This window comes from Antechinus flavipes, chromosome 1, assembly GCF_016432865.1.
Source record: "Antechinus flavipes isolate AdamAnt ecotype Samford, QLD, Australia chromosome 1, AdamAnt_v2, whole genome shotgun sequence".
Classification (NCBI taxonomy): Eukaryota; Metazoa; Chordata; class Mammalia; order Dasyuromorphia; family Dasyuridae; genus Antechinus; species Antechinus flavipes.
In genome coordinates, this window is record NC_067398.1 from 252,929,629 (window position 1) to 252,956,565 (window position 26,937).

The window sequence follows — 26,937 nt, forward strand, 5'->3', positions numbered from 1 at the left end:
CTGAGAGGAAAACAAAGACAGAAAACAAAGAAGAGAGACCCATCCATCTATATGTGCCCTTTTATTCCCTATACCCCCTTTTTCTGATCAATCCCATTTTCTCTCTTCATTCGTTGTGCTTTGTTGCTACCTATAGGAATTAGAGACTTTTAAAACACCATAATGATAATGTCAAAGTATTTCTTTATAACAGATAAATAAGTTTTCAGAGGCAAAAAACTTTACTAAAAACTTAAGTGGCAGCAACTGAAGGGCCTTCTCAACTGGAACAAATCTGAACTCTTTCATTTCTCCTGTCAAGTAGCAACTCCAGTAAATCCTAAATGTTGTCTGTGGATTTAGCGAATGGCTAGAGTTACAGTAATTCAAAAAAAAAATGCATCTCCTTGCCAATGCCTATTAGTCACACTTGTTGGAAATCTCCCCGTTCAGCTCAGAACATAGTTATGCTGCCATCTGGATCCTTTCATGGATCTCTTTTCCCTTCCTATTGAGGAGTACCCCCACAATGCCATCTTTCTTCCAGATTTGGGTGAGGTGGGAAAAGGGGATAAGGACAGTAGGACTTTATGCCTGCCAGGGGAGATAAAGATGCTTCTAGCTCTAGAGGCCCATCATGCTTTGCAGATGCCACACCTGTTTGGAACACCTGCACTTCTGCCAATGTGTGATAATAAACAGCCCAAGTATAAAAAGACAAATTTCCAACCAGGAAGGACAAATTGATGTGGCTCAGTGAAGGAATAAAAGAACGAGCCTTATTTAAGAAATAGGAAAGGATCTTTATATGTTAAACCTGCTATCCAGGACTTTCTCTGGGTCATTTTAACTTCTGGCTAGGTAGAAAATACTCTACACTGTTCTCAGGGATATTGTCAAGATTTTTGAGTTTTCAGTCCTTTGTTTAAAAAAATGTATTCTGTTTCAAAATCATCTTATCTGTCTTCAACAGTAGTAATGGATTGACTTATCCATATAAACGATAATTCTTTTTCATTACAACCTTCATTAACCCAGTCTTGATTCTCCAATATCATGTCATAACCCCCATTACATTTAGCAATGATCAGAAAGGAATGACTAGCTGAAGATGAGAAGTAGGAGAGAAGTGCTTCTTCTAATGGGCCAAAAGTTTATTTCTTCATGGATAGTGCTTGTGGACCAACAAAACCTGGCTTGGTGATAATCCCATTTGCTGTCACAAGATAGTCCTTTAGCTCTTCATTGTTATTTCTGGTCAGCCCTTATTGTTCCCTGTAGAGAAAAGTGAAGAGATGGGTGGGAACATTGACATCATCCAAGTGAAAGGAATGATTCAAGAGTAGACAATTATAGAAACAGCAATAATAAGATGATGATAGCTATTTATCCAGCATTTTATTGTTTGCTAAAGCACAAAGAAACTAAAGCTCAGAGACCACAAGGCTTGTATGTGTTAGAGCCCGGCTCAGAGAGTAGACCTTTGATGACAAGGCTTGTGCCATGACTTATTACTATACCATACTCCTCAAGCAAAAGGACACGAAAAAGTCAGGTCCCTAACACTTGGTGCCAGAATAGTCATATCACCTCTCTGTCCTAGGCTGTCATCTGGATGAGGATGTAGCCAGTGGGAACTACTAGTAGGATATTGGCAGTAGTGAATGGGGGTGGGCAAAAGGTTCTTATTAAAGTACATTATGGGGCAGTAGGTGGCACAATGGATAGAGCATTAGCCTTAGAGTCAGGAGGATCTGAGTTCAAATCCAGCATCATACACTTGACACTAGCTTGGACAAGTCACTTAAACATAATTGTCTCACACACAAAAAAAATTTTTTTAATTTTTAAAAAATCATCCCTGATCAAAAAAAGTTCACAATCTAATGAGCAAGATAAGTAAATGAGTGAATGAACAAACAAATGAATAAATATATAAGCAAAGTACATTGTATATAATAGGTACTAAATAAAAATTTTTGAATAATAAATAAATCACATATAGCCTTTCTGTTGTTGATATAGAATTTATAAGGTTCAAACAATAGTGAATTTGACAAGGATCTTGAGAGATGATCTGGGTTATTTTCCCAAGATTTGGTCAAGACTACATATACTCCAATAATCTCTTAGTAATAACTCTCTCTTCTTTTTCCTTTTCTCTTTTCTCCCTGTTTCATCGTTTCTTTCCCTTCTCACCTTATATGTATGTATATGTTGAAATTCATATTTTCTCTTTTTAATTTTTTTTTTGGAACTTAGATTTCATGGACTTTCCTAAAATTCATCCTACCTGTTTGTCTTTTTTTCTCCCTAGACTAAATGTATATCCAAACTTCCTATTCAATGAATCTTTCAATGACATAAATAAATCTCAATGCTTTTATCCCTGTTCTGAAAAAGAGAATTCACCACCACTACCATCCCTTTTTTTTTAATTATTGGAACAGTGATCATCTTGCCCATTTTCCTCAGCGATTAGGAAACTAGGATCCAGAAAGGTTGTTACATAACTAGTTATCATTCATCCTTCATTCTAGTTAGTAATATAACCAGGATTATCACCTTTCTAATTATATCTGATTGATTTTTTTTTGAAACAAAATGACATATACTAAGCCTCTCTTAATCAAAGTAAATGAACAACAAAGTTTGAGACATCTTTCAGAGAAGATCCCTAAAAGTTTTTCTAGGCATCTATACACATCATGCATCAGAGACTAAAACAAACAAACTATTCAGGGAAAATATTTCTCTCTTTTCCTGTCATAGTAGAGATGAAACATCAGGCTTGGCAAAGCAAAGATATCAGATTGTTTTTGTTTTGTTTTTTAAAATCTGTAAACCTTAAAAATGCCAAGACTAGTATTCTGTTTTCAGCCCCTTGTGGGTTGGGCTGAAGGCCTTGGTTACTGGTACAGAGCAATGCGAAGTTGCCATAAGCGAGCCAAGCATCAAACGCTTTGGCTCGTAGGGAGCTGAAGCTGTCAAGGTTTTGCTTTCTTGTTCAGGATATAGACCCAAGGGATGTGAGCCCCAGGGAGTTTCCCAGTGAGTACTAGGCATTTCACATTTGATGGAAGAGTTTGCAGCCACGCTGTTGACATCTCTTTCACTAACATTGCTAATCTTTTGAGATCTTTACATGGAGCTGAATAAAAAGGTAAGCCAAGGTTTGTTCTTATCAACTACATAAGTTAAATTGGGTCCTACCTGAACTTTACTTGAAAGCACTCTTAATTTCAGCAAATAAGACAGAAGTGTTTGCCTAATTATATCTTCACACGATGACTTCCCAGGTAATTGGAATGTGCCGTAGCTGGTTATAATTGGTGTTGGCCCACTATCCAATTCCCAGTTAAGTACAGTGGATTTTCAGAGCTTGTGGAAAGCATAACCAGGAGGAAGCCAGGCCAAACAATAGGCACAAGTGGCAACATTCTTGAGATGTCAGAGAATCCTGAAGTAGTGATTAATCAAGTACCCCAACACATCTGTGCTTTTCATGTGTATTGCTACCAACAGAGAAGGAAAAACCATAGAACCTTTTTGATAATATCCAAACCAGCTATCATGGTGCCCTAATTCTAACCCTTTCTTTCTTTTTATTCCTTCACTGTCCTAGAATGATTCCTTTCAGATTTATTGACAAGTATTACTTAAGTGGATTGAGGAATCCATTCTTTTCACCCATTTTAAATTTGTAGATTTGTGTTTGTATTAACATTTTCCTCATGTAGCTTAAGACTTCCTATGGTTATTCTTTGAATTACTTTAAATCTCAGGCAGTTGAACAGAGCTTTTAAAATTAATTCCTCCCCTCCCCAATTTGTCCATTTTCTTTCAAAATATTTATAATGCACTTGATTGATGATAAATTTATCTAACAGCTATTTATTTTATTTGGGTTTCCTTTTTCTCTTTAGTTCCCTCTTCCATTAAAGACCTTGCATAACCTATAAAAAAACTTCTAAGTTAATTTTAGTTTGTGATATCTACAGGATTTATTTACAGTAAAAATAACAAAACAGAATTTGTTATTTAAAACCAAACTATAGACATGAGGTTTTCATACACACATGTATACTCACCCATACATGCACACATCCCATATATCACTAAAGTGATAAATGGTCAAAAAAAAAGAAAGGAAAACTTGTTTTTTTTAAAAAAAAAATTGCTCTTGGAATGAAGAAGAATGAATACGAGGAATTTGGAGAAAATTGAGAAGCCTTGCATGAACTGACACAAAGTAAAATGAGAATAGATAATTTAAAAGTTAGTGGATTATCCAAAATCCATTATTTTTTCAAAAAAATCTAGACATCATATTTCCAGAACTTATAAAGGAAAATTGTCTTGATATCTTAGAATGATTGGGCATGTAGAAACTGAAAGAATTCCCCTCCTGAAAGAAATCCCAAAATGAAAACTTGTGAGTATACTATTGCCAAAATTCAGAGCTCCCTGATCAAGGGGGAAAAAATATTGCCAGCAGTCAGAAAGACAGCATTCAAATACCATAGAGTCAGGATCACACAAGATTTGGGAGCTACTACTTTAAAGAAGTAAAGAATTTTGAATAATTTATTCAGAAGGGCAAAGGAGCTTAGATTATAACCAAGAATATTCTACCCAGCAAAATTGAGTATAGTTCTTTGGAGGGGTGTGGTGGAGGGGGGGAGTAGATACTGAGGCATTTAAGCATTCCTGATGAAAAGGTAGAGCTGAATGGACAATTTGGCATTCAACACAAGACTTGAGAAGCAAATAAAGATAAATATGAATAAGAAATAGTAAGAGACTTAACAAGGACAAACTATTTACATTTCACATGGGAAGATGAACTTTTTCATTAGCAGGATAATTAGAAAGAGACTTTTTGAGGGCAGTAGTGTGTTTACTATGTTGGGATGATCTACAGAGAAGAATGAAAAGAATAAGATAAAGAGATATACTGGGGGAAGAGAGCAGTGGAGTAAATCTTCTCACATAAATGAGACAGGCAAGGAAGAATTTATATAACGAAGGGGAAAATATGGAGGACAATGCTTGAACTTTATTCTCATCTTTACTGGTTCAAGGATGGCAAAATATACATACAAACAGAGTTAGGTACAAAATTTCATTTTACTAAAGGATATTGGTATTTAGAAGCAAACACTTTGAGGAAGGGGGATAGCATAAAGAAGAGAGGGATAAATATAAGAGTTATGGGACCTATCGAGAGGGAGTACAGAGGCCACTTTGACCTTTGGTGCACAATAAGTTTTCTGCCACATTGCAGAAACGCTCTTGTTGAAGTAAAGAGCAATGATTTGTGATCATGAGAATGAGTAAGCTGAAGATCATAGCTAGTTGCTTATGAGCAGGGATCCCTTGACAAGGCCTCTCCCCTGTGAGGGGGATTGGCTCTCTTCCCATTGGTAGATACCATGCATAAGCAAAACCCACAAGCTGCTTCTCTGAATGGTGACTGGGGACTATCTACTATTCACGCACTGATTACACTTGCAAAAATGTATATCAACAAGGCTGTATGACATAATAAACTGGAGTTCTTTTCACACTCTATGAGCTTCCTGCCTCATTCATCTTGCCTCTGAGATCAAAGGGCTCATGTGTCATGAGTTCTTAAAAGATGACCGCAACAATTAGGATGGAAGGAAATAGTCCAACACTTGAAACAGAAAGATACATACATTGTAACACACATAACGTTCTGGAGCAGAATCTACTATACTTCAGCTGAAGAGAACAGAAAGGTAGTAATCATGATTTCAAAGTAAAAGCAAATTAGATTAAAAGAGATAATTAGAAAACTACATTATGCTAAAAACTTAGCATTGAATTAATATCAATATTTAACATATATACAACAAGCGGTGTAGCATCCAAAATCTTGAAGAAAAAGTTAAATGAGTTATGAGGAAATAAAAATTATACTAGTAATGGATCTCAATTTACTCTTGTCTGACCCAGATTAATATAATCATAAAGTAAACAGACATTAAAGAAACTATTGCAATTTTTAAAAGGTTTGCTGTGATAAGACTTCTGGAGAATACTGATTGGGAGTAAAAAGGAATATACATTTTTTTCAGTTGTTCATGATACCGTCATAACAAATGACCATATTTTAGGGCTTAAAATCCTACAAACAAATGAATTATTTATTAATGATGTTCATAATTTTAAACACACATACAATCCCTGGAAATCATTTAAGGAAAATTAGATTTAGGATACTCATCTACACAGAATAAAATAAAATAGGCTTAAACTGAATATGTAACCTAAATATAAAAGATGATGTTATTAAAAACTATTAGATGAGAATGAAATCAGTTATTTTTTACAACTGTGTCTAGAGGACAGATTTTTTTTTAGCCAACTCAAGTATAGATAATGTAATTATATGACAGTAACATCATCAATAATAATATTTACATTGTACTTTAAAGTTTGTAAAATACTTTCTAAAAATTATCTCATTTTATCTTCATAAAAACCCAGGGGGTAGACATTATTAATTATCCTTATTTTTTGTGTGAATAAACTAAGGCAGACAGATTTAAGTGAGTTTCCTAGGGTCATATGGCTAGTTACTATGTTTTTGAAATTGGATTTGAATTTGGGGGTTTCTGACTTCTCTGTGCTCTATCAAATATGTTGCTTAGCTGCTTCATAAAGTAGTTTTAATTACATAAAATTGAAAAGTGTTTTTTTATAAACATTGTTAGGAAATTCATATTTTGCATCAAACATCATTGATAACAGACATCAACAATTGCCTAAAACATATAAATAACTAATACAAATGTATAACACCAAGGCATTCTTCAGTGAATATGGTAAAAGAATATAGTATGAACAAAATAGTTTTCAAAAGAATTAATAATAGCGTATCAAAAAATGTTATCCCTACTAAGAGAAATACAAATAAAAACAGCTGTAAGGTTATACTTCATACCAGGAAACTAGCAAAAATAACAAAGACTAGAATGCTTATTTTGTGAGATTTGTGAATTGATCCAACTGATCTGAAAAATTATAAAATTATGCTAATAAAGTCACTCAAATATCTAGTTCCTCCCTGAGAGAGTCTGCTACTATACATATAACTCAAAGAAGTCAAAGATGGAGTGATAAGTCTTATACACACCAAAATATATTCACTACAGTATATATATATATATTTTTTGGTAGTATCAAATAACTAGGGAAGAAAGCAGAACCTCATTGGTTGGGGATAGATAAACTGTGTTACACAAATTTAATGGAATATTATTGTATCCTGATCAATTTGGAGAAAGACATATGTGATTGGAATTGAAGTGAACTAAAGCATATTCAGGACCAAAGTTTACTTTTTATGATATTTACAATAATTATAAGTTAAAAAAATAAATAATTGAATTTTTTAAAAACTATTTTAAATAACTATTCTTAGACCCAAAAAAGACTTGAGAAAATAACATTTTCTTCTTCCATTACAAAAATGAGGAATTAATGTGCACTATTGTATATAAAGTTGGACATAGATGATATGTTGGTTAGTTTTGTTGAACTGTTTTTTTTTTAAATAATTTATGTAACGTTACAAAGGATGGATTGTTCAGTTTCTATTCAGAAGTAGTAAATTTGGAAATGTGATAGAAAAACAAAAACTATACTTAAGCCTACTTATTCTAATTGACATTTACAGCAGATTTAGAGCTAAGCAAATCTATCTGCTTTTCTTCATGATAAACTTGTGTGTGAATGAAAATTGTTTTAATGTTTTTCTTTAATCTATACATTTTGCCTTAAACATAAGCAGATCTTTATAGAGATGGTTTTCCAACCCTTTGCTATCTGGTTTCCCTCTCCTATACACCAAACATTTTCTTTTCCTAGCATATAGTTTCTTTTCTTTGTTTCTTTCTTTTTTTCTTTTTTTCTTTCTTTTTTTCTTTAAGGGGAAGCAATGTATCTTCTTTTTATTTTATTTTAATTTTTTAATTAAAACTTTTTTTTCCAAAACATATGCTTAGATAATTTTTAACATTCACTCTTTTTTAAAAAATATATATTTTATTTTATTTTATAATAACTTTATATTGACAGAATCCATGCCAGGGTAATTTTTTTTACAACATTATCCCTTGCACTCGCTTCTGTTCCGATTTTTCCCCTCCCTCCCTCCATCCCCTCCCCTAGATGGCAAGCAGTCCTATATATGTTAGATATGTTGCAGTATATCCTAGATACAATATATGTTTGCAGAACCGAACAATTCTCTTGTTGCACAGGGAGAATTGGATCCAGAAGGTAAAAATAACCCGGGAAGAAAAACAAAAATGCAAATAGTTCACATTCGTTTCCCAGTGTTTTTTCTTTGGATGTAGCTGCTTCTGTCCATCATTTATCCATTGAAACTCAGTTAGGTCTCTTTGTCAAAGAAATCCACTTCCATCAGAATACATCCTCATACAATATCGTTGTCGAAGTGTATAATGATCTCCTGGTTCTGCTCATTTCACTCAGCATCAGTTCATGTAAGTCTCGCCAGTCCTCTCTGTATTCATCCTGCTGGTCATTTCTTACAGAACAATAATATTCCATAACATTCATATGCCACAATTTACCCAGCCATTCTCCAATTGATGGGCATCCATTCATTTTCCAGTTTCTAGCCACTACAAAGAGAGCTGCTACAAACATTTTGGCACAAACAGGTCCCTTTCCCTTCTTTAGTATTTCTTTGGGATATAAGCCCAGAAGTAACACTGCTGGATCAAAGGGTATGCACAGTTTGATAACTTTTTGGGCATAATTCCAGATTGCTCTCCAGAATGGTTGGATTCATTCACAACTCCACCAACAATGCATCAGTGTCCCAGTTTTCCCGCATCCCCTCCAACATTCATCATTATTTTTTCCTGTCATCTTAGCCAATCTGACAGGTGTGTAGTGGTATCTCAGAGTTGTCTTAATTTGCATTTCTCTGATCAATAGTGATTTGGAACACTCTTTCATATGAGTGGTAATAGTTTCAATTTCATCATCTGAAAATTGTCTGTTCATATCCTTTGACCATTTATCAGTTGGACAATGGATTGATTTCTTATAAATTTGAGTCCTCTATATATTTTGGAAATGAGGCCTTTATCAGAACCTTTAACTGTGAAGATGTTTTCCCAGTTTGTTGCTTCCCTTCTAATCTTGTTTGCATTAGTTTTGTTTGTACAAAGACTTTTTAATTTGATATAATCAAAACTTTCTATTTTGTGATCAGTAATGGTCTCTAGTTCATCTTTGGTCACAAATTTATTTCTTCTCCACAAGTCTGAGAGATAAACTATCCTAAAACATTCACTCTTGCAAAACTATGTGTTTCAAATTTTTTCCTCTCCCTTTCTCCTACCTCCACCCCTTGACAGGAAGTAATCCACTATATGACAAAAACATGACGTTCTTTCACATATTTCCATAATCATCACCTAGCATATAGTTTCCAAAAAAAAAAAAAAAAGCAGTTTCATGTATTTCTATGATTCTTCTAAGTATTAAAAAATTTTATAAATAAATTAAAATTTTATTTTATGATACTAGTCAACTTAGATATCCTACTTTATCCTACTATTATCCTTAGATATCCTCTTTCCAACACCAGCCATCACTTCAATCTTTTATATGTAAAACGTTGTAAATCCATTTTTTTTTTTTTTAACAAAATTGCAGTTGCTAATTATTCACTTAACTATTCTTTGTCTTTAAATCCTAGAGAAAGTTCTTTTGTGCTCCTTTGGAAGATTGGGAATATTGCACTGTGATTGGGATTTAGAAGGATGTGTTGTGTGTGTGTGTGTGTGTGTGTGTGTGTGTGTGTATGTGTATGTGTGTATGTGTATGTGTGTGGTGTGATATTAGAATATAAGCTGTTATATTTTTCTATTAGTATTTCTACTGCTTAGCATAGTATTTGGAACATGATAAGTGTTTAATAAATGGTTTTTTAATTTATTCATTCATTTGAACTTTCCCAGTACTTTACTTGTCTAATTTTATGTCCACTATTATTTCACCCCCAGATTAAAGGTTGAGGAGCTGGTGATGGAAAGAAGTCAATTAGAAGAAGAGAAAAAAAATCTTGAGATGCAGCTTGAGAAATTGACTCTTCAGGTGAGAAGTTCACAGTCCTAATCAGGCTTGAAATTTGATCTTGTGTTAGCACTCTTTCCTACTTAGTGCTCCTTTCTGTTTTTTTCCCATCTTTAAATATTCACGGTCCTGAGATCTATTTCATAGGCTATATTTAAGCTTATTTTACTTTCCACAGAGGCCTTTCTTCAAATATCTCTTGAACTGTGAACTTCTATTATAGTCTGGTGTGTCATGTGACCATTAGTTTAATTATGTATGAGGGGTAATTTGCTGGTACTTTCCCTGAGTGGGAGCCAAGCAGGAAAATGCTTCTCCATCTCTAAAACAAACTTACCCTGTGGACGCAACAATCTTCTCTCCCTTCATTTAAGGGATTTTTCTTTTCTTATCTCCCTCTTGCTAATGGCTAAAGACGTTGCTCTATGACCAGTGACACTGTATACCTGGAAGCTCCTTTTATAATAGAAAACCCTGGGTAAAAATTAATTAGGTGAATATTTTGTGCATGGTTTTTGATTTGTTTTTAATCAAACACTCCTGTTGCCACTGTTCAAAATGGAGAACTCAGGATCACTAGCTATTCACATTGTTTTCATTTTTCTTTCTTTTTCATTTTCCCTTTTGCATGAATTACTTCATGGCAGAAATCCTGCAGGTTTGAAATTACCCAGATTTCAGACAGGCCATTGATTTTTATCTTGACACCTATTAGAGGCAAATCAAATCTCTTTTTTATTACCAATTCTTAGAGATGGGAAAAGTGACAACTTTGATAAAGCAGGAGGCCGAGAGCTGCTGAATGCGTCAGCTGTGCCATATTTAGCACAAGGGCCTGTCATCCTGCTCTCTTTTAATTGGGCTGCAGTCATAAAAAGCTTGGGGTTTGGCGAGTAGATTTGCTGGCCTCTAGTACATACCATTTCCAAATGGTAACTGTTTAATATCCATCTGGGGGACAGTAGTCAAATCCCAACTGAAATAATTGTGTGGTAGCCTTTGATTCTTTCCTACAGGGATATTAAAGAGAGGACCACACCGACATAGCATTCAGTTCTATTTATCACTTTGAAAAGACCCTCCATGAGTATCAGCCCTGCTAAATATATTCCCCATCCACAAATTCAAGATGGATGTCCTTCTGAGTTCTTTTCATGCCAGGACTCTCTCAAGAATCTTCTGTTTTTGTTTTAGTATTCATCTTGTTTCATCTATGGAGGATAAATTATTTCTTTGGTGTTGGGAATTCCTTTGTTATGGATTGAATAGTCCCAATGATGTAAAATGTTGAATCTTCCTATAAACCAGGTGAATTGACATTTGAAACAATATTAAAATTTCAGAATTTATCATTGCTATTTAAGAGTAGAATGAGTTCTTCTGTTTAATTATAAACTATTTAAACCTTAATATAAGGTCTAACTTTCACATGTTGCCATACTTAATTCATTTGGAGAGATTCCTAGCTTGTCATGGTTCCAAATCAGTGTTTAAGCGCAACTAAAGAAGGAACCTGAAAAACCATAGTTTGAATAATTATTAAAGTGAATCAAGGTTGCTAGTGACAAGGACAGAGTTAGTCCTGATGATATGCAGCACCCTGGACTTGGGCATGAGGTGGAGTGTGGGGGTAAAAAAAAATTTGGAATCAGAGGATATGAATTTAGATGCTTAATATGAACAAGTCATCTTCCCTGTTTCTGCCTTCTGCTTCTCAGTCCTGTGATTCAGTGCCCTGGATCTTATTTAGAATACATGAAATATAGACATTATTGTTTCAGGGTGCATATTCCCTAATCAAATGCACAATATATTGAAGACATACTCCTAAATAAGTACATTTTCCTTCCCAAATATTCCTGGAGTACTTTGCTTGGTTCTCTTTGTCCCTTCCAAATCCCACCATATATTGTACTCTTCTATGTTTGTGTCAAACACCCCCGACCCTCATTTTTCTCCCCAGTAGAATTTGAGTTACTTGAGAGTAAGAGACCATTTTGTTTTTGTCTTTATATCTCCAAAGCTAGGATTATAGTAGATACTTGTTGTCTGTCCTTTGTTCTAGCAGTAGGTACTTAAATGAATGTCTGTTGAGTTTCGTTACAGTTGGGTATCCATTTCATCCATTAAACTGTATTTATATAAAAAGTAGACATAAGCCCAATTATAAAGTAATGTCTTAGAGAATCAGCATGCTATAAGTGGGCTTTAGTAGACATGAAGTCATCTGAGTTCAGCACCTGATGGTCCCAGTGACTGCCTGTTGAGACCTTTGATAAATCAGTAATCTACTTAAACTTCAGTTTCTTCAAATGTAAAATGAATATAATAAAAGTTGGGTTTTCTTCCTTTAGAAGATTATCAAGGTTAGTAAAATAAGATACAGTATCTAATTTGTGAATAACCAGGTAGTATATAAATGTTAATTATCATCATCTTCATTAGTAAATAAACAAATATGTTAGTAGCTAGGCTATGAGATTTTTCTGGGGATCAAATGAAATCATGGTTATAAAAGTACTTTATACTTTATAAATGTGAAGTGTTACATAAAAACAATCTTCTTTTATAAATAGTTTTATTTTAATGTCAATAGTATTTAGAGAAAACATGACAAAGTAGTCAGACCTGGATTTGATTTCCACCTCTGTACACACTGGCTTTGTTTCCGTAACCCCCTTAAAAAGAAAATTGGAAATGTGGTTCTACTTCAGGAGTTTAATTTTTAAAAAGTCCAAACTTGGGGAAATTTTTTTTTAATTTGTTAAATAGGTACTTGCTTATAGAACTGTGCTAGACACAGAGGAAATCTGGATTTGGAGCTCAGAAACCTGAATTCCATTCCTGCCTCTCACAGTTAGTAGTTGAGGCTCTCTGAGACTCAGTTCCTGTCAGCTAATTGGGGAGAATGTAAGTCATTCCCATGGGAAATCAGAGCAAGGAGCGGCAATTTTATTTTTCTCTTGTCTTATGATCAAACTAAATTGTGCCTGTGGATATTACTGAAAGTCCTGAGGCACAAGAAAAGAAAAAAAAAGGAAGCAAAAAAAGTATGCATTTCAGCCTGAAATAAGGAAAAAGAAAAGTGGCAGAGTGGGGAAAGATTTTTATGTTTATAGAATGCCTTCAGCAAAAATTAATATCTGTCCCCACCCCATTTGAATTTATTTTGTAAACTATATATTTTCATTTTTTTTTCACAAGGGAGGATTTTTATTTTGTGGGGGAGTAGTATGTGAGGGAGAGTAGGTTTGTAATGATAGAGATGCAGAAAAAAGAATGAAAGAAAAAGAAAAGACCATCAATGAAACATTAAAATAATACACAAAAGAGAGCAGAAGGAAATTCCAAAGGAGGCAGAAAAGCAAGACTATATTTTTACTGTAATGTGAAATTTAATATACATGTTAAACTATAATGGAAATTCATATTTTCATATGTAGTCCTAGTCCTGTTTTTTAATATCAAAATATTCATGTTTATTAAGTTTTAAAAAATAGAAGTTTAAAAGATCAAATAATTAAATATTCAAAAAAGTGAGAAACTATGGTGAGCCTTACCATGATTGGAGCTAAGGTTACTTGAGAAGATTCCTATGTAATTAGGAGTTGAATTGGATGACCTTTAATGTCTTTTCTGTTTCTATCTTTCTGTAACCCAATGCTGCCATCTACATTATTCTTAAGGGAAAAGAGAGAGGATGTCCTAGCACCTGTATATTTATTTGACCATTATCAGAGTTGTATATAAAGGGATGGTGTCTTTTCTGTATGAAGCACAAAGAAGGAGGACAGACCCTAGAGGTATTCCAGGAGTCTATAGACTTGATGATGAGTTAGTCATATTTTGGCTTGCAGTGTATCCAAACAGAATAGTTTGTCATGAGTTCATAACAAAGGATCATACCTTTTAAGATAATTATCTAATCACTCCTTCCCTGGGATATGTTCTAGAGAAGCCTTAGGAACTTGATAGGAGCTTAAAGATAAAGCTATTTCTACCTGTGTAACAAGTGATGAATAATATAATTCTCAGATTGCATTATGAAGAACTCCAAATTTTCCGAAATGGAAGGCAATCTCATGTTTGTATTTCTCTTAGCAAAGGTGAATGGGAGTGAAAAATTTTCACTCTTGTGATTCAGTATGGCAGTGGTTTCCATTAGGTTCCTACAGAAATTTATTCATTCTGAAACAAAAGGAAGAAACATTCTTTAAATAAAACTTATGCTATCATTGGTCTCTGTTTTAATAAAAGAAATGTAACTAATTTTTCAATATGGCAGTATTTTCCATTAAATTTCCAAAGACTTTATTCATTTTGAAGCAAAAAAAAGGGAAGAAACATTCTTTAAATACACTATCATTGGTCTCCATATTAATCTTTTTAAAAATTAACTAATTGAAGTTAAAATTTGCATCCTTACAAAGCAACTTGAGGTAGCAAATATTTTTCCACTTTTGATTTGTTAAAAATTGTTAGAGAGTATAGCTTACATATTATTTGTTTTTTGCCTTAACCAATGCCTTTTCTTTTCTTTTTCTTTTTTTTTCTTTTATTATAGCTTTTTATTTACAAATTATATATGCATGGGTAATTTTACAGCATTGACAAGTGCCAAACCTTTTGTTCCAATTTTTCCCCTCCTTCCTCTCACCCCCTTCCCTAGATGACAGGATGACTAGTACATGTTAAATATATTAAAGTATAAATTAAATACAAAATAAGTTTACAGCTTACATATCATTTTAAAGCTGATTGACTAGAGACATTTAAACATGCCTTTTTCCCCATTTTGACTGGATAAAAATCAATGCATCTAGCTTCCAAAAGAGATAACAAAGTATCTCCTTTATAAAAGTGGGAGGTTTACAAGTTTACATACTCCTTTACAGAGGTAGGAGGTTTACACGTTTGGAACATTGTCAAGTTTTTTGATGTGTTGATCAGTCCTGCTCATTTGTTCTCTTCTTCCTCTTTTTTTTTCCCTTAAAAAAATGAATTTAATATATGTAATGGCTCCATGAGGGGAAGGATACAGATAGAAATTTAGGCAATGTGATAACAAAGGATATCAATTAAATTCTATTTTTAAAAATCAGGGCCTCAAGAAACTGAAAATTGAGTGAATGCCCATCAGTTGGGAAATAACTGAATAAGTTTTGGTATATGAATGTAATGGAACATTATTGCTTTATAAGATATACTGAGCAGGCTGATTTCAAAAAGTCTAGAAAGACTTAGAACTTATGCTAAATGAAGTGAGCAGAAGCAAGAGAACAATGTATTTAGCAATAACAAGATTATGTGATGATCAGCTGTGAGGAACTTGATTCTTTTCAACAATGAGGTGTGATTCAAAGCAATTCCAATAGACTTGTGATAAAAAGAATCATCTGCATCCAGAGAGAACTATGGAGACAATGTGGATCAGAGCATAGTATTTTCACCTTTTTCGATGTTGTTTGTTTGCTTATTTTTTTTCCCTTCCTTTCTCGTATTATTTTCCATTTGATTTGATTTTTTTTTTTTTTTTTTGGTGTAGCATGACAGATGGAAATAGGTTTAGAAGAATTGTACATATTTAACATATTAGACTGCTGTTTTGTGGAGGGAGAAAAATTTGGAACACAAGGTTTTGCAAAGGTAAATGTTGAAAACTATCTTTGCATGTATTTGGAAAAATAAAATACCATTTAAATAAAATAAATAAATTAAAGTCAGGGCCTCATAGTTAGGCAGAATAGAAAGAGGAGAATTTGATAAATGAATGAAAGCTGTTGTCACAAAAAACCTCTATTAAAATGTATGCTACACTTTTCCCTTGCATGTACATAGTCCCTAGAGAAAGTACTTAAAGTACAAAATCCGGGAGATACACATGTAGAGATCCTCCCATTTTGTGGCCTGGAAAGTCTTTGATCCACTCCTTTATAAAATCCTCATAAAGTTCTCCTTAAATTTTGCTTTGATTTGGCCTCCAAATGTCAGTGTTGATTGAAGGATACTCTGCTGTCTTGGACCTCAAGTTCAATTGTGCTGATCATAAGGTCTCAGCCTGGGGCTGCAGGTTAGAAGGAACTCACACTTGCCCTGTGCAAGTGGTAGCAGAGGGGTGAGGACCCTGCTGCCTGTGGGCACTTGCAGGAGAGTAGAATCCCTGGTTTTGGTACCAGAGCAAGAGAGGAGAGCCACAGGAGCAGTGACGGGAAACAAAGGAAATTTCTTTTGTGGGACAGTGTGACTGAGGGGGCCTAGCCATGGAGGGACCGACATTGCAGGCCCCTCTCCCCATTTTAAAAAATAACAGCAAGAAGGCTCAGACCTGGGGCCTTACCCACACCTCAGGACTAGAACCTGATTACAATAATAAAGCAGCTAAAAATAAAACTAAACTAAACTAAAACTAGAAATGAGAAAGAACCTTATCATAATTATTGTGGGGATAGAGAAGATCCAGATTCATCTTCAGAGGAAGATAGTAAAGTTAAAATTTTTAAAAGCCACTCTTAACCCAAAGAGAAACATCAAATGATCACAAGCCCAAAAAAGAAATCTTGGAAGAATTTCAAAAGAATTTCCAAAACCAAATAATAGTGATTGAGACAAAATTGGGGCCGGGGGGTGGGAGTATGGGTGGGGGAAGAGAAGATAAGAGAGAGTCAACAGATTGAAAAAAGATTCTGGAACTTAAGGAAGAATATGATTCCTTGCAAACTAGAATTGTGCAGGAAGAAGTGAATGACATTTTAAGACACCAAGAAATTACAAAATCAAAAGAATGAAAAAATATGAAACATCAGAAAAAAACTGATTTGGAGAACAGATCAAGGAGAGACCATATGATAACTGTTGGGTTACCTGAAAGTTATAATCAAAAAAAAGATTTGATACAATAATTAGCAAAAGAGTTGAGGTTGTGACCAAAAATAGCTTATCCAGCAAAGTTGAGTATAATCCTGAATTAGAGGAGGGAGGATACTTAACAAACTGAAAGCCTTTTTAGGTATTTGTGACAAAAAGATTATACCTCAATAGAAAATTCTACATGTAAGATCCAGGAGAAATATTAAAAATGAATTAGAAGGGAACTCAATAAGGTTAAACTGCTGCGAAAATAAAAGCATCCCAAGTACAGTATGGAATAGCTTTGGGAGAATATAGTAGTAACCATGGCAAGACAGCTATTAAGAATAACAGAGATTTGTTATTTATTTACATGAAATAACACACAGACTCAAAACAAATACAGCCAGGCAAAGCAGTCATACTGAGTGTGCAACTTGCTTTTGGGGGACATGACTTTTAAAGTCTCAGAGAAAGGAGGTGGAAATAAAGGCAGAATCTAGGGAGTGATAGGTTATATAGCAAGATGTTGAGACCGTCTTAAATTCAGTCTGTGAAAACTTAGTTCCCATCATGGCTGTCTCAAATATTCTAATCAAGACAAATCTCAGAGGTTGAAGACAAGATAGATGGATTAGTCCTGGACTGAGCTTCACATCATTTTATGGAAAAGGACCATTTGGGAAAATTGACCTGATTATATGATTAATAGGAAAATTCCTGAGAATAAGCTGATTTGTAGTTCACATCAAAACTGTTTACTTATTATGTATAAAAAATATTATAGGTACACTTAAGCCTGTTTAAGAGGGAACAACATATACATGTAGAAGGTTATAAAGTCTTCTAAATGTATATAAAAGCAAGAGGGTTAGGGGACAGGATAAGGAAGGGATTTTTAGAAGGGTGTATAGATTAAAATCTAAGCGAGTGAGGGGAGAAGATAAAGGGTGGACAGAATAAGGACAGAATAAGAAAAGAGGAAAAGGATATGGATTAGGAAGGTAATCGTTGAAAAAGAGAAGCTGAGGACAATAGGAAAAATAGGACAGAAGGAAATGCACAAATAGTAATTGTGACCTTGAAAGTGAATATGATGAATTCACCCATAAAATGGAAGTGGATAGCAAAAGGGATTAAAAATCAGACTCCAACAATATGTTGTTTACAAAAAACACATTTTAAAAAGAGAGATAGAGAGTTAAAATAAAGAGCTTGATCAGAATTTATTATGCTTCAGCTCATGTAAAAAAAAGATTAACATCATGATTTCAAAGTTAAAACTAAAATAAATTTAAAAGAGACAAAGAAGGAAACTAGATTATAATAAAAACTACTGTAGATAATGAAGTAATAGCAATACTAAACTCATATGTACCAAATGCTATAACATCTATATTTTTAAAAGTTAAATAAATTACAGATAGAAATAGACAGTAGTAATATAATAGTAAAGAACTTTAATCTTCTCAAAATTACATAAACCTAACCAAAAAATGAATAAATAAATCAAGGAAGTGAATGTAATAATAATAATAATAATAAAATAAGCAATAATAAAAATGTAAATAATAAATATAAATAAAATAATATATATTTATATAAAAGTTATATAAAATATATTTATAATATGTAAATATATGAAATAAAAGTTAATATAAATCTAAATATAATACATAATAATAATAAAAATAGATAAGCTAGATATGATGGCTATCTGGAGAGAACTGAATAGGAATTAAAAAGGAATTTTTTTTTTTTTGTTCAAATGTTCATGCTATCTCTACAAAGATTGACTATGTATTAGGACATAAAATTTTTTTGTAGTTAAAAGCAGAAAAATGCATGTTTTTCAGATTACAATATAAAAAATTATTTAATAAGGGACCATATAAACATGGAACAAAATGGTAATTGGAGACTAAACACCCTAATCTTTTCTTTTTAATTTATGGGATAAAACAAGCATTTCTATAACATAGTATAGTAAGGAGGGAGGGGGGAAGATTATAGCATTTGAAACTGCAAGTCTACTATGTACAATTAGCTATTCCTTTGAATAAATATATAATTATTATGTAATTTTTTCCTTCCCGGCTCTCTCCAGAGATTAATCTTAAAGAATGAGTGGATTAAAAAACAAATAATAGAAACAATCAATAATTTTGTTAAAGAAAATAATAATGAAATAAATCAAAACTTATGGATACAGCAGTAATCTGATGAAAATTTATATCTCTAAATGTTTACATCAGAAAATTAGAGAAAGAGCAAAGTAGTAAACTGAGTATGAAAGTTAAAAAAAGAAAAAGAACAAAATAAAAATCCCCAATTCAATACTAAACTGGAAATTCTAAAATTTAAAGATGAGATTAGTAAAATTGAGGGTAAAAAAACTATTGCATTACTAAAACTAGTAGTTGGTTTAATGAAAAAGAAACCAATAAAACATGATTTTTAAAAAGAGAAGAAAAACAAATCACTTGTATTAAAAATGAAAAAGGTGAATATACCACTAATACAGATGATTCAAAACAAAAATAAGGAAATGTTTTGCCTAATTACATGGCAATAAATTTAACAGTTTAATGAAATGGAAGACTATTTATAAAATATAAAGTATCTACATTAGCAGAACAGGAAATAGAATATCTAAATAGACCTATTTCAGAAAAAAATAAATTGAACATACCTAAGAGTTTTCTAAGAAAAAAGCACCAAGATTAGATGGATTTACAAGTTGAATTCAACAAAACATTAAAAGACCGACTAATTCCAATATTAAATAAGTATTTGGAATAATAGACAAAGAAGAGATTTTATCAAACTCCTTTTATGAAATAAATAGGACATTGCTACCTAAATCAAAAAGAGTAAAAACAGAGAAAGAAAATTATAGACCAATTTCATTAAATTAAATGTTCAATTAAATTTCAAAAATGAGTGCAAAAGTCCTAAATAAAATTTTATTTAGGCCATTACAACAATACAGTACAAAGGTTTTGTGACCAAGCAGAATTTAAATCAAGAATGCAGGGATAATTTAATATAAGGAAAACTTAATATAATTAATTATAGCAAAAGTAACAAAAATCATGATTGTATCAAGAGATGGGAAAAAAAAAGGCTTTTGATAAAATACAATGATCATTTCTATTTAAAAAAAAAACTCTTGAAAGTATAGCTATAAATAGCTTTATTTGTAATGGGGATAAGCTAGACTCCTTCTCTGTTTAAAATCGGGTGTGAAACAAGAATGCTCATTGTTCACCAATATTATTCAAATTTGTATAGAAATTTTAATAGAAGCATTAAGAGAAGAAAAATTCAGGGTAATAAAACTGTCTATTTTTGAAAACCATATGATATATTTGGAAAATCCTAGAGATTTGACTCAGAAGTTAATAGAAATAATTAACAATTTTAGCAAAGTAGCAGGATATAAAGAGGACCCACAAAAAACATCAACATTTCTATATATCACTAATAAACTGCGTAAGAAGAGATAGTAAGAGATATCCCATTTAAAAATCACTCTGGACATTATAAAATAGCCTGTAAGCACATCTGCCAAAACAAACCCAGAAGCTATATAAACAAAATTACAAAAAAAGAAAAAAACAAACAAACAAAAAACCTTTTTTATGCAACTCAGTTTTAAATAATTAAAGAAATATTAGTTGTTCATGTGTAGTCAGAGCCAATATAATAAAAGTAACACAGTTTTACCTAAATCTATGTATCCCAATTAAATTAGCAAAAAAATTTTTTTTACCAAGTTAGAAAAAAAATAACAATTTATTTGAAAGAGCTAAACAAGAATATCAAAGAAACTGAAAACAATATAAAGGAAAGAGATTTAGTAGTACCAGATCTTAAGCTGTATTATATAGCAGTAATTATTGAAATGATCTGATACTCCTAAGAAATAGAAAGATCAGTGGAGCAAGAGAGTCCAATGTACAGCACCAAATAACTACAGTAACCTTGTGTTCCCAGTGTTAAAACTTAAGTTTTGGGGATAAGAATTTCTTAGTAAAAAATTGTTGGGAAAGCTGAAAACATTTTAGCAGAAATTAAGTACAGAGCAATACTCTTATACTATTTACCAAGATAAGATAAAAATGGATACATGACCTAGAAAAAAAGGAAATATTATTAAGAAAAATTGAAGAATATAAAACATATTACTTATCATACTTATGAACAAAATTTATGATTAAAGAAGAGATACTAAGTATTATGAGGTATAAAATTGATAATTTCATTTACTTTATATTTAAGAGGTATTATACAAATAATACCAATGTTGCAAAGGAAAGGAAAGTAGAAAATTAGGGAGAGGACCAGATTTTATAGACAATTCCTCAGATAAAAGTCTCGTATCTCAAGTATATAAAGAATTATGTGAAATATAAGTCATTCTTTCACTGATGAAATGGTCAAAGTGAACTGGCAGTTTGCTGATGAAGAAATCAAAACAATTTATAGTCATGAAAAAAATACTTAAACTCATCGTAATTAGAGAAATGCAAATTAAAACAGCCTTGAGACACCATTTTATGCCTATCAGATGGGCTAAAATGATAGAATGGGAAAATGAATTGTTAAAATGTATAGGAAAAAATTAGTTCAAAAATCTACCACTGTTGGTAGAACTGTGAACTCACTCAACCATTTTGTAAAGCAATCTGGAATTATGTGCCCCCTATGTTATTAAACTGCATTTATCCTTTGACCTAAGAATACCACTATTAGATCATTTCTCCAAATAATTAAGGAAAAAGGAAAAAAAAAAAAAACCTATGTTCTAAAATATATACAGCAGCTATATTTGTGCTAGCAAAGAACTAGAAATTGAGGAGATGCCCATCGATTGGGGAATGGCTAAACAAGTTGTGGCACGTGATCATAATAGATTACTACTATACTATAAGAAATGATGAACTCAGTGACTTTAGGGAAAAATGGAAAGATTAATGAAGTAATGAAGAGCTAAATGAGCAAAACAAAGAGAACATTGTATATAGTAACTACAATATTGTTTTAAGAAGAACTGTGAGTGACTTAAGTCATTGACTATTATAAATACCCAAATTAACTACAACAGACCTATGAAGAAAGATGGTGTCTTTATAGAGAATGAACTGATAAATAGAAGTGTATATATAGTATAGTTTTTCACACACATATATGCATGGATATGTTTATAATATACATATATATATATGTGTATATATACATATATATGTATATATACACACACATAATATGTCTCCTCTTGGGCAGGAGAAGGGGAAAAATATGAGAAATAAAGTTACATGATAACTTTGTCATATATTTAAAAGGAAAGTTGTACATAAGATTTGCAGTTTCATGTGCATTCCTTTTTTAAATACTACTTTGTTATGGAAATGCTTGTTTTGTTTCCTAAAGTCAGAATTTAAAAAAAAAAAAAAAAAAGTCACGCTCTTTGAAGCCACGGCCATCCTTGGGTGACTATCTTTCCACATCTGTCTGCAGGCACTTCCTCTGTCCTCGGTCACAACTGCTCCGATGGCCACTGCTACTGCTTCTGGTGGATTCTACTACTGATCGCTGTTGCTGTAGGATCTCTGATGGGGCCTCTGGACCTCCCAAGTGCTCCCTAAGCACTCCCTTCTTGGAACACTCATTCACCTAATATGAAAGAATAAATTCAAAAGAAACAGAGGCATCACGTGCTCATGATAGCCAGGAGGGGAAATACATACAGCTTTTCTTCCCCCACCCCTATACTTACCAGCAAGGAGAAGACCTGAAAGGTGGACAAGATTGCACTTTTTATATTCATACTCAGTTTCTATTCAACATCTAAGTCATCAATTCTTTCAGTCATGAATGGCTAGAATTGCTGCCTCTCCATACAGGATTGGTATTCACTGGGAATATTTGAGCATGCTCTGTATAACTCACCAGCAAGCACAAGTCTAAGCACGCTCTCTTTGTAAACATTAAGGACATGAATAGCGTGAGAGGACTAAAAAGAATACAAACATCTGAATGCTGGTGTCCACTGCTTTCTTTCTCCTGTTGTAGTTCAGGTCCCCCTTGTCCCAATAAGATTAGTATTTGGATTAGTAATGAACCATCAAGAAAAAAAGAAATGTAATCAGTTATCTTTTAAAATGTTTAAACTTTTAAGAAGTGTGTGGTAGTCAGGCGGCCAAAACCATTTCACCATTAATAAAAAGGTGGCAGAAAATCACCTTCTGAATGGTTAAGACTTCAGACTCTAGAAAGCATAATTCAAATCAACATCATTTGGGTGAATGGTGGATTTATGTACAGTATGTTCAGATGGAATAAATTCTTGACTTTCAATGTGGAAAGTTCCCCCAAATCCTCTTATTCCCTATTCTGACCCTTAGTTCAAAACCCAGGAATGTTTTTTTGAGAGAGAATCATAATTAAGCAGCATGGTATAATGAAAAGTGCACTGCATTAAGACTCTGGGACTCTATATTCTACTCTTCTACCAGTTCACACAAACATACTTATAAATTGTGTAACTTGGCACCTAAGCACACATTTAATAAATATTTGTTGCACTGTATTGTATTAGCTTTGAGATTATACTTGAATTCTGCGGATTCCATTCCTTCAGTTGTAAAAGAAGATAATAAATTGAGTATCTAGTGAGAATCTTGAGATTATCTTCTACTTCTAAGAGCTTTTGAAGCAAAAAGGGAAGGGAGGAGTTTGAAGAATAGGAACATGAAGCCAAATATTGTTATATGAGAGTAGGTATTAACAAGAAAAACATTTTAAAACTATTAAATAAAATGAGATTTATAGAGCAACAATGTAGAGAAATATAATGTAGAGAAAAAAGATAAAATCTGACAGAAGGTACTTCTGAAATATCTAATCCAACCAGTATTTGAAATAGTTATTTACTCTTCAACATCATCAGCAATCCAGCCTTTGTTTCAAGATTTATCAAGATGGAAAACTAGTCATTTCTCTAAGCATCCCATCTTGTTTTACAGAAATTGCTCTTTCTACCAATTAAACACCCATCTCTTGAGCCAGTCTTTGATTGATTTGGTTTTGAATCCTTTCACCACAGCCTTCCTTGGAGTATCATGCTTTTCATCTCTAGGATTGTCTTGGAGCCTAATCAGCCTAAAGTCCTTGACTTTAATAGCCTTTTATTTAGAAGTAGAAGTACTGTATTTGCAAGTAGGTGGGTTCTCAGAGAAACCCAACCCTTATGTGTATAATGTTTGTTCAATTGAATTAATGGTTAATTAAATCCTCTCTTGAGGTTGACATGTTTGGATATATGCCTGGTCTAATTTGTGGGGGGTATACAGTCAAAATATTGAAATTTTACTTCTTCTCTTCCCTCCCTACTCACTCCTGTTCTCGATGCACAGCCTATGGTCTCCTAGTTAATTCCCAGCAGGCCTAGTCAATTACCAGCAAATAACCAGTCCACATCAGAGAAGAACGATGGTAGTGAGCAGAATTGGGTGAGCTGTGGGAGTTTAAGGCTTCTTATTGGCTAGATAACCAATCTTGGTTTAACACCCTTTTGGATTACTCCTGTGATTTATATTTCTTGAATGTAATATTAACACTTGAAGATGTGGAGGTATTGATGCTTTTTCCAGATGCCTACTGCACAACTAAATTCCTTTGTCTGTCTCTCTCTCTCTCTCTCTTTTTTTTTTTTTACACGGCTATCCTCCAAAAAAAGGAAGTCTCAGGGCTGTTTTCTATGTTCTGTTCTGCTTCTCTTTGTCTTCTAGAAACCTTCCTTTTTCTTAATTCCCTTCATCACCACCCCTTCATCTTCCTTCATATCCTTTTTGCCTTGACTGTTGATATCAAGTTGCAAGAAGCTGCATTGATTTTCCTTCTGGCATAAAGGCCAAAGTTTGGATATTACTGCTTACAGCTTAACTGCTCATATAAAGTCATGCATATAAAGAGAACCTTAAATCCTGCCTTGTGATGAGGAGATCCCCGAGAACCTATATTGCACACTGCCCTACCTCTCCCCTCAACACACAGTGATATAGCTTTTGATGTCCTCCTCAATAAATATCTTTTACCTTTAAACAAAGTAGGCACTCAGTAGTTCTTAATTGAAACAGCAAGCCATTCTATTCAACTAAGTAGATGGTAGAGAGATTTTAAATATGGGATGAAGGTATAAGAATTTATTTCCTAGATGGATCCTGCTTTCCTGGTTTAATGAACAATTGTCCTCATAACTCATGCAATGACTCCTATTAGAAAAGTTCTTTCTTTCTTATTTTTATCTTCACCTTAATCTGTCAAGGTAATTTTAGCTCAGATTTGCAGATAGATTACAAATATGCTTTTTGTATTTTTTATAGGCATTTTAGTTCTACTCATTCAGACTTTTTATAGTAGAATCCTTGTATAAGCGATTTCTAGGGATAGGATTGACGTGGACGCTATATCCCATAGGACCTTATGTTTAAGGGGTACTAATTTTGGTCAGTGGTGAATCTGAATCCACATAATAATGTTAAATATTGTTCCTGGCATTTCAGGCACTAGGAAACTAAAGAAACACAATGCCAGGAATGGGTCATTCCCACTGTATTCAGGTTAAAAGTTTTTGTTCTTCCACTTTGTGACTACTTTAGGCTCAGCTCTAATTTCCATTAGGCTCTAATGATTGCCATGCTGGTTTTGGCTCATTATGTTGGTTGAAACTTCCTTATTTATTTCTTCTTTCTCCTTCAAAGCCCGCCCAGCTCTTTTTGTGAAAACTGCACAAGTCCAAACCTAAGACAAAGGAGGTTGATCAAATCAGTGTTGCTTACTTACTGTTCAGATAAAGCTGGAGGAAGGACTTCTGAAGAGCGCTCAATTAGCATTTATTACGGTCAGGAGCTGTGTGTTTACAGGCAACCAGAGCGGATGGTGAAGTGTTCCTTATGCAAATACCCTCTTCTGCTTTTCCTCTTCTCCTCAGCTCTTCGAGTTGAAGGAGAAGAGATTCTTCAACTTTGGCTGCTTCAAGGAAGATTGATTAAAATCAGCTGCAGTTTGACTTAATTGGCAACATATGCTTGGAGAGGGAGCTTGACTAGTTAGAACTTTTTGTAATTAGTTCACAGCTGGTTGGTGAGGAAAACAAAACCTCAGTTAAAGTTTAGAACTTGTGTTTGTATTTGAGTTGGTAAGGGAGAAGGGAAAGAGAGGGACAGGACTTTTTTCCTTTTAATTTATAAAATAAAAAGATACTCCTGTAACTGCACCAAGAGTTGCAAGTTTGCTTAATTTGGATGAGAAACGTGTGCTGTGCCAATCAGGCTCTAAACCGGACCTAGAAAATAGTTGAGTATTTGCATATTCAAAGTAGTTTTAGCTCAGACTGGCAGATAGATTACAGATGTACTAGGGGACATAGTGTCTTGTGATGAGGCGATCCCTGAGATGTACAGTGTGTGATAAAGAGGCTAAAATGCTAATTTTGTTTTTGCCTGTTCATAGCTAAAGGATGACAACAGTTATAGCCTTAGCTACTGGTGACCAATATAGAGACTAGAGGGGAGTTCAGTTCCCTCCTCACCATTTTGCTTTAAGCTGATCTGTCCAGAGAGAGAGAGAGAATCCCAGTTCTGCTATTCAGCTCTATTGTGTCTACTCTAGGGGTTGGATAAAATAATAGGGTCCAGAAAAGATAAGGTTCTTACTCTCAAGAACTTTATAATTTAGATGTTTTCTAGTTCCATTTATGAAGTATGGTTTGCCAATATGATGCTTTTCTTTAAAAAAAATTCAAATAGGAAACTGGAAGAGTAAAATTCTTCTGTACAGCTTATCTGGAATAGAATCTCTTAGAATAAAGTGATGAGTAATTACAGTGGTCCATGAAGTCGAATTTTTTTTTTCTAATCCAGAATCCCATTTTTGACAGTGTATCTTGTTTTCATCCTC

The 26,937-nt window shown here is 33.3% G+C and overlaps 1 protein-coding gene across 2 annotated transcripts in view; it reads left to right on the top strand.

The window, feature by feature from the left end:
- The window catches only part of MAD1L1 (mitotic arrest deficient 1 like 1), an 872,812-nt gene that overhangs the window by 501,347 nt on the left and 344,528 nt on the right, over window positions 1-26,937 (top strand). For both annotated transcript variants that reach the window (XM_052000199.1, XM_052000207.1), the window contains exon 15: window positions 10,056-10,146. In XM_052000199.1, the coding sequence (XP_051856159.1) occupies window positions 10,056-10,146 (91 nt within the window). The remainder of the gene's footprint in view (window positions 1-10,055; window positions 10,147-26,937) is intronic.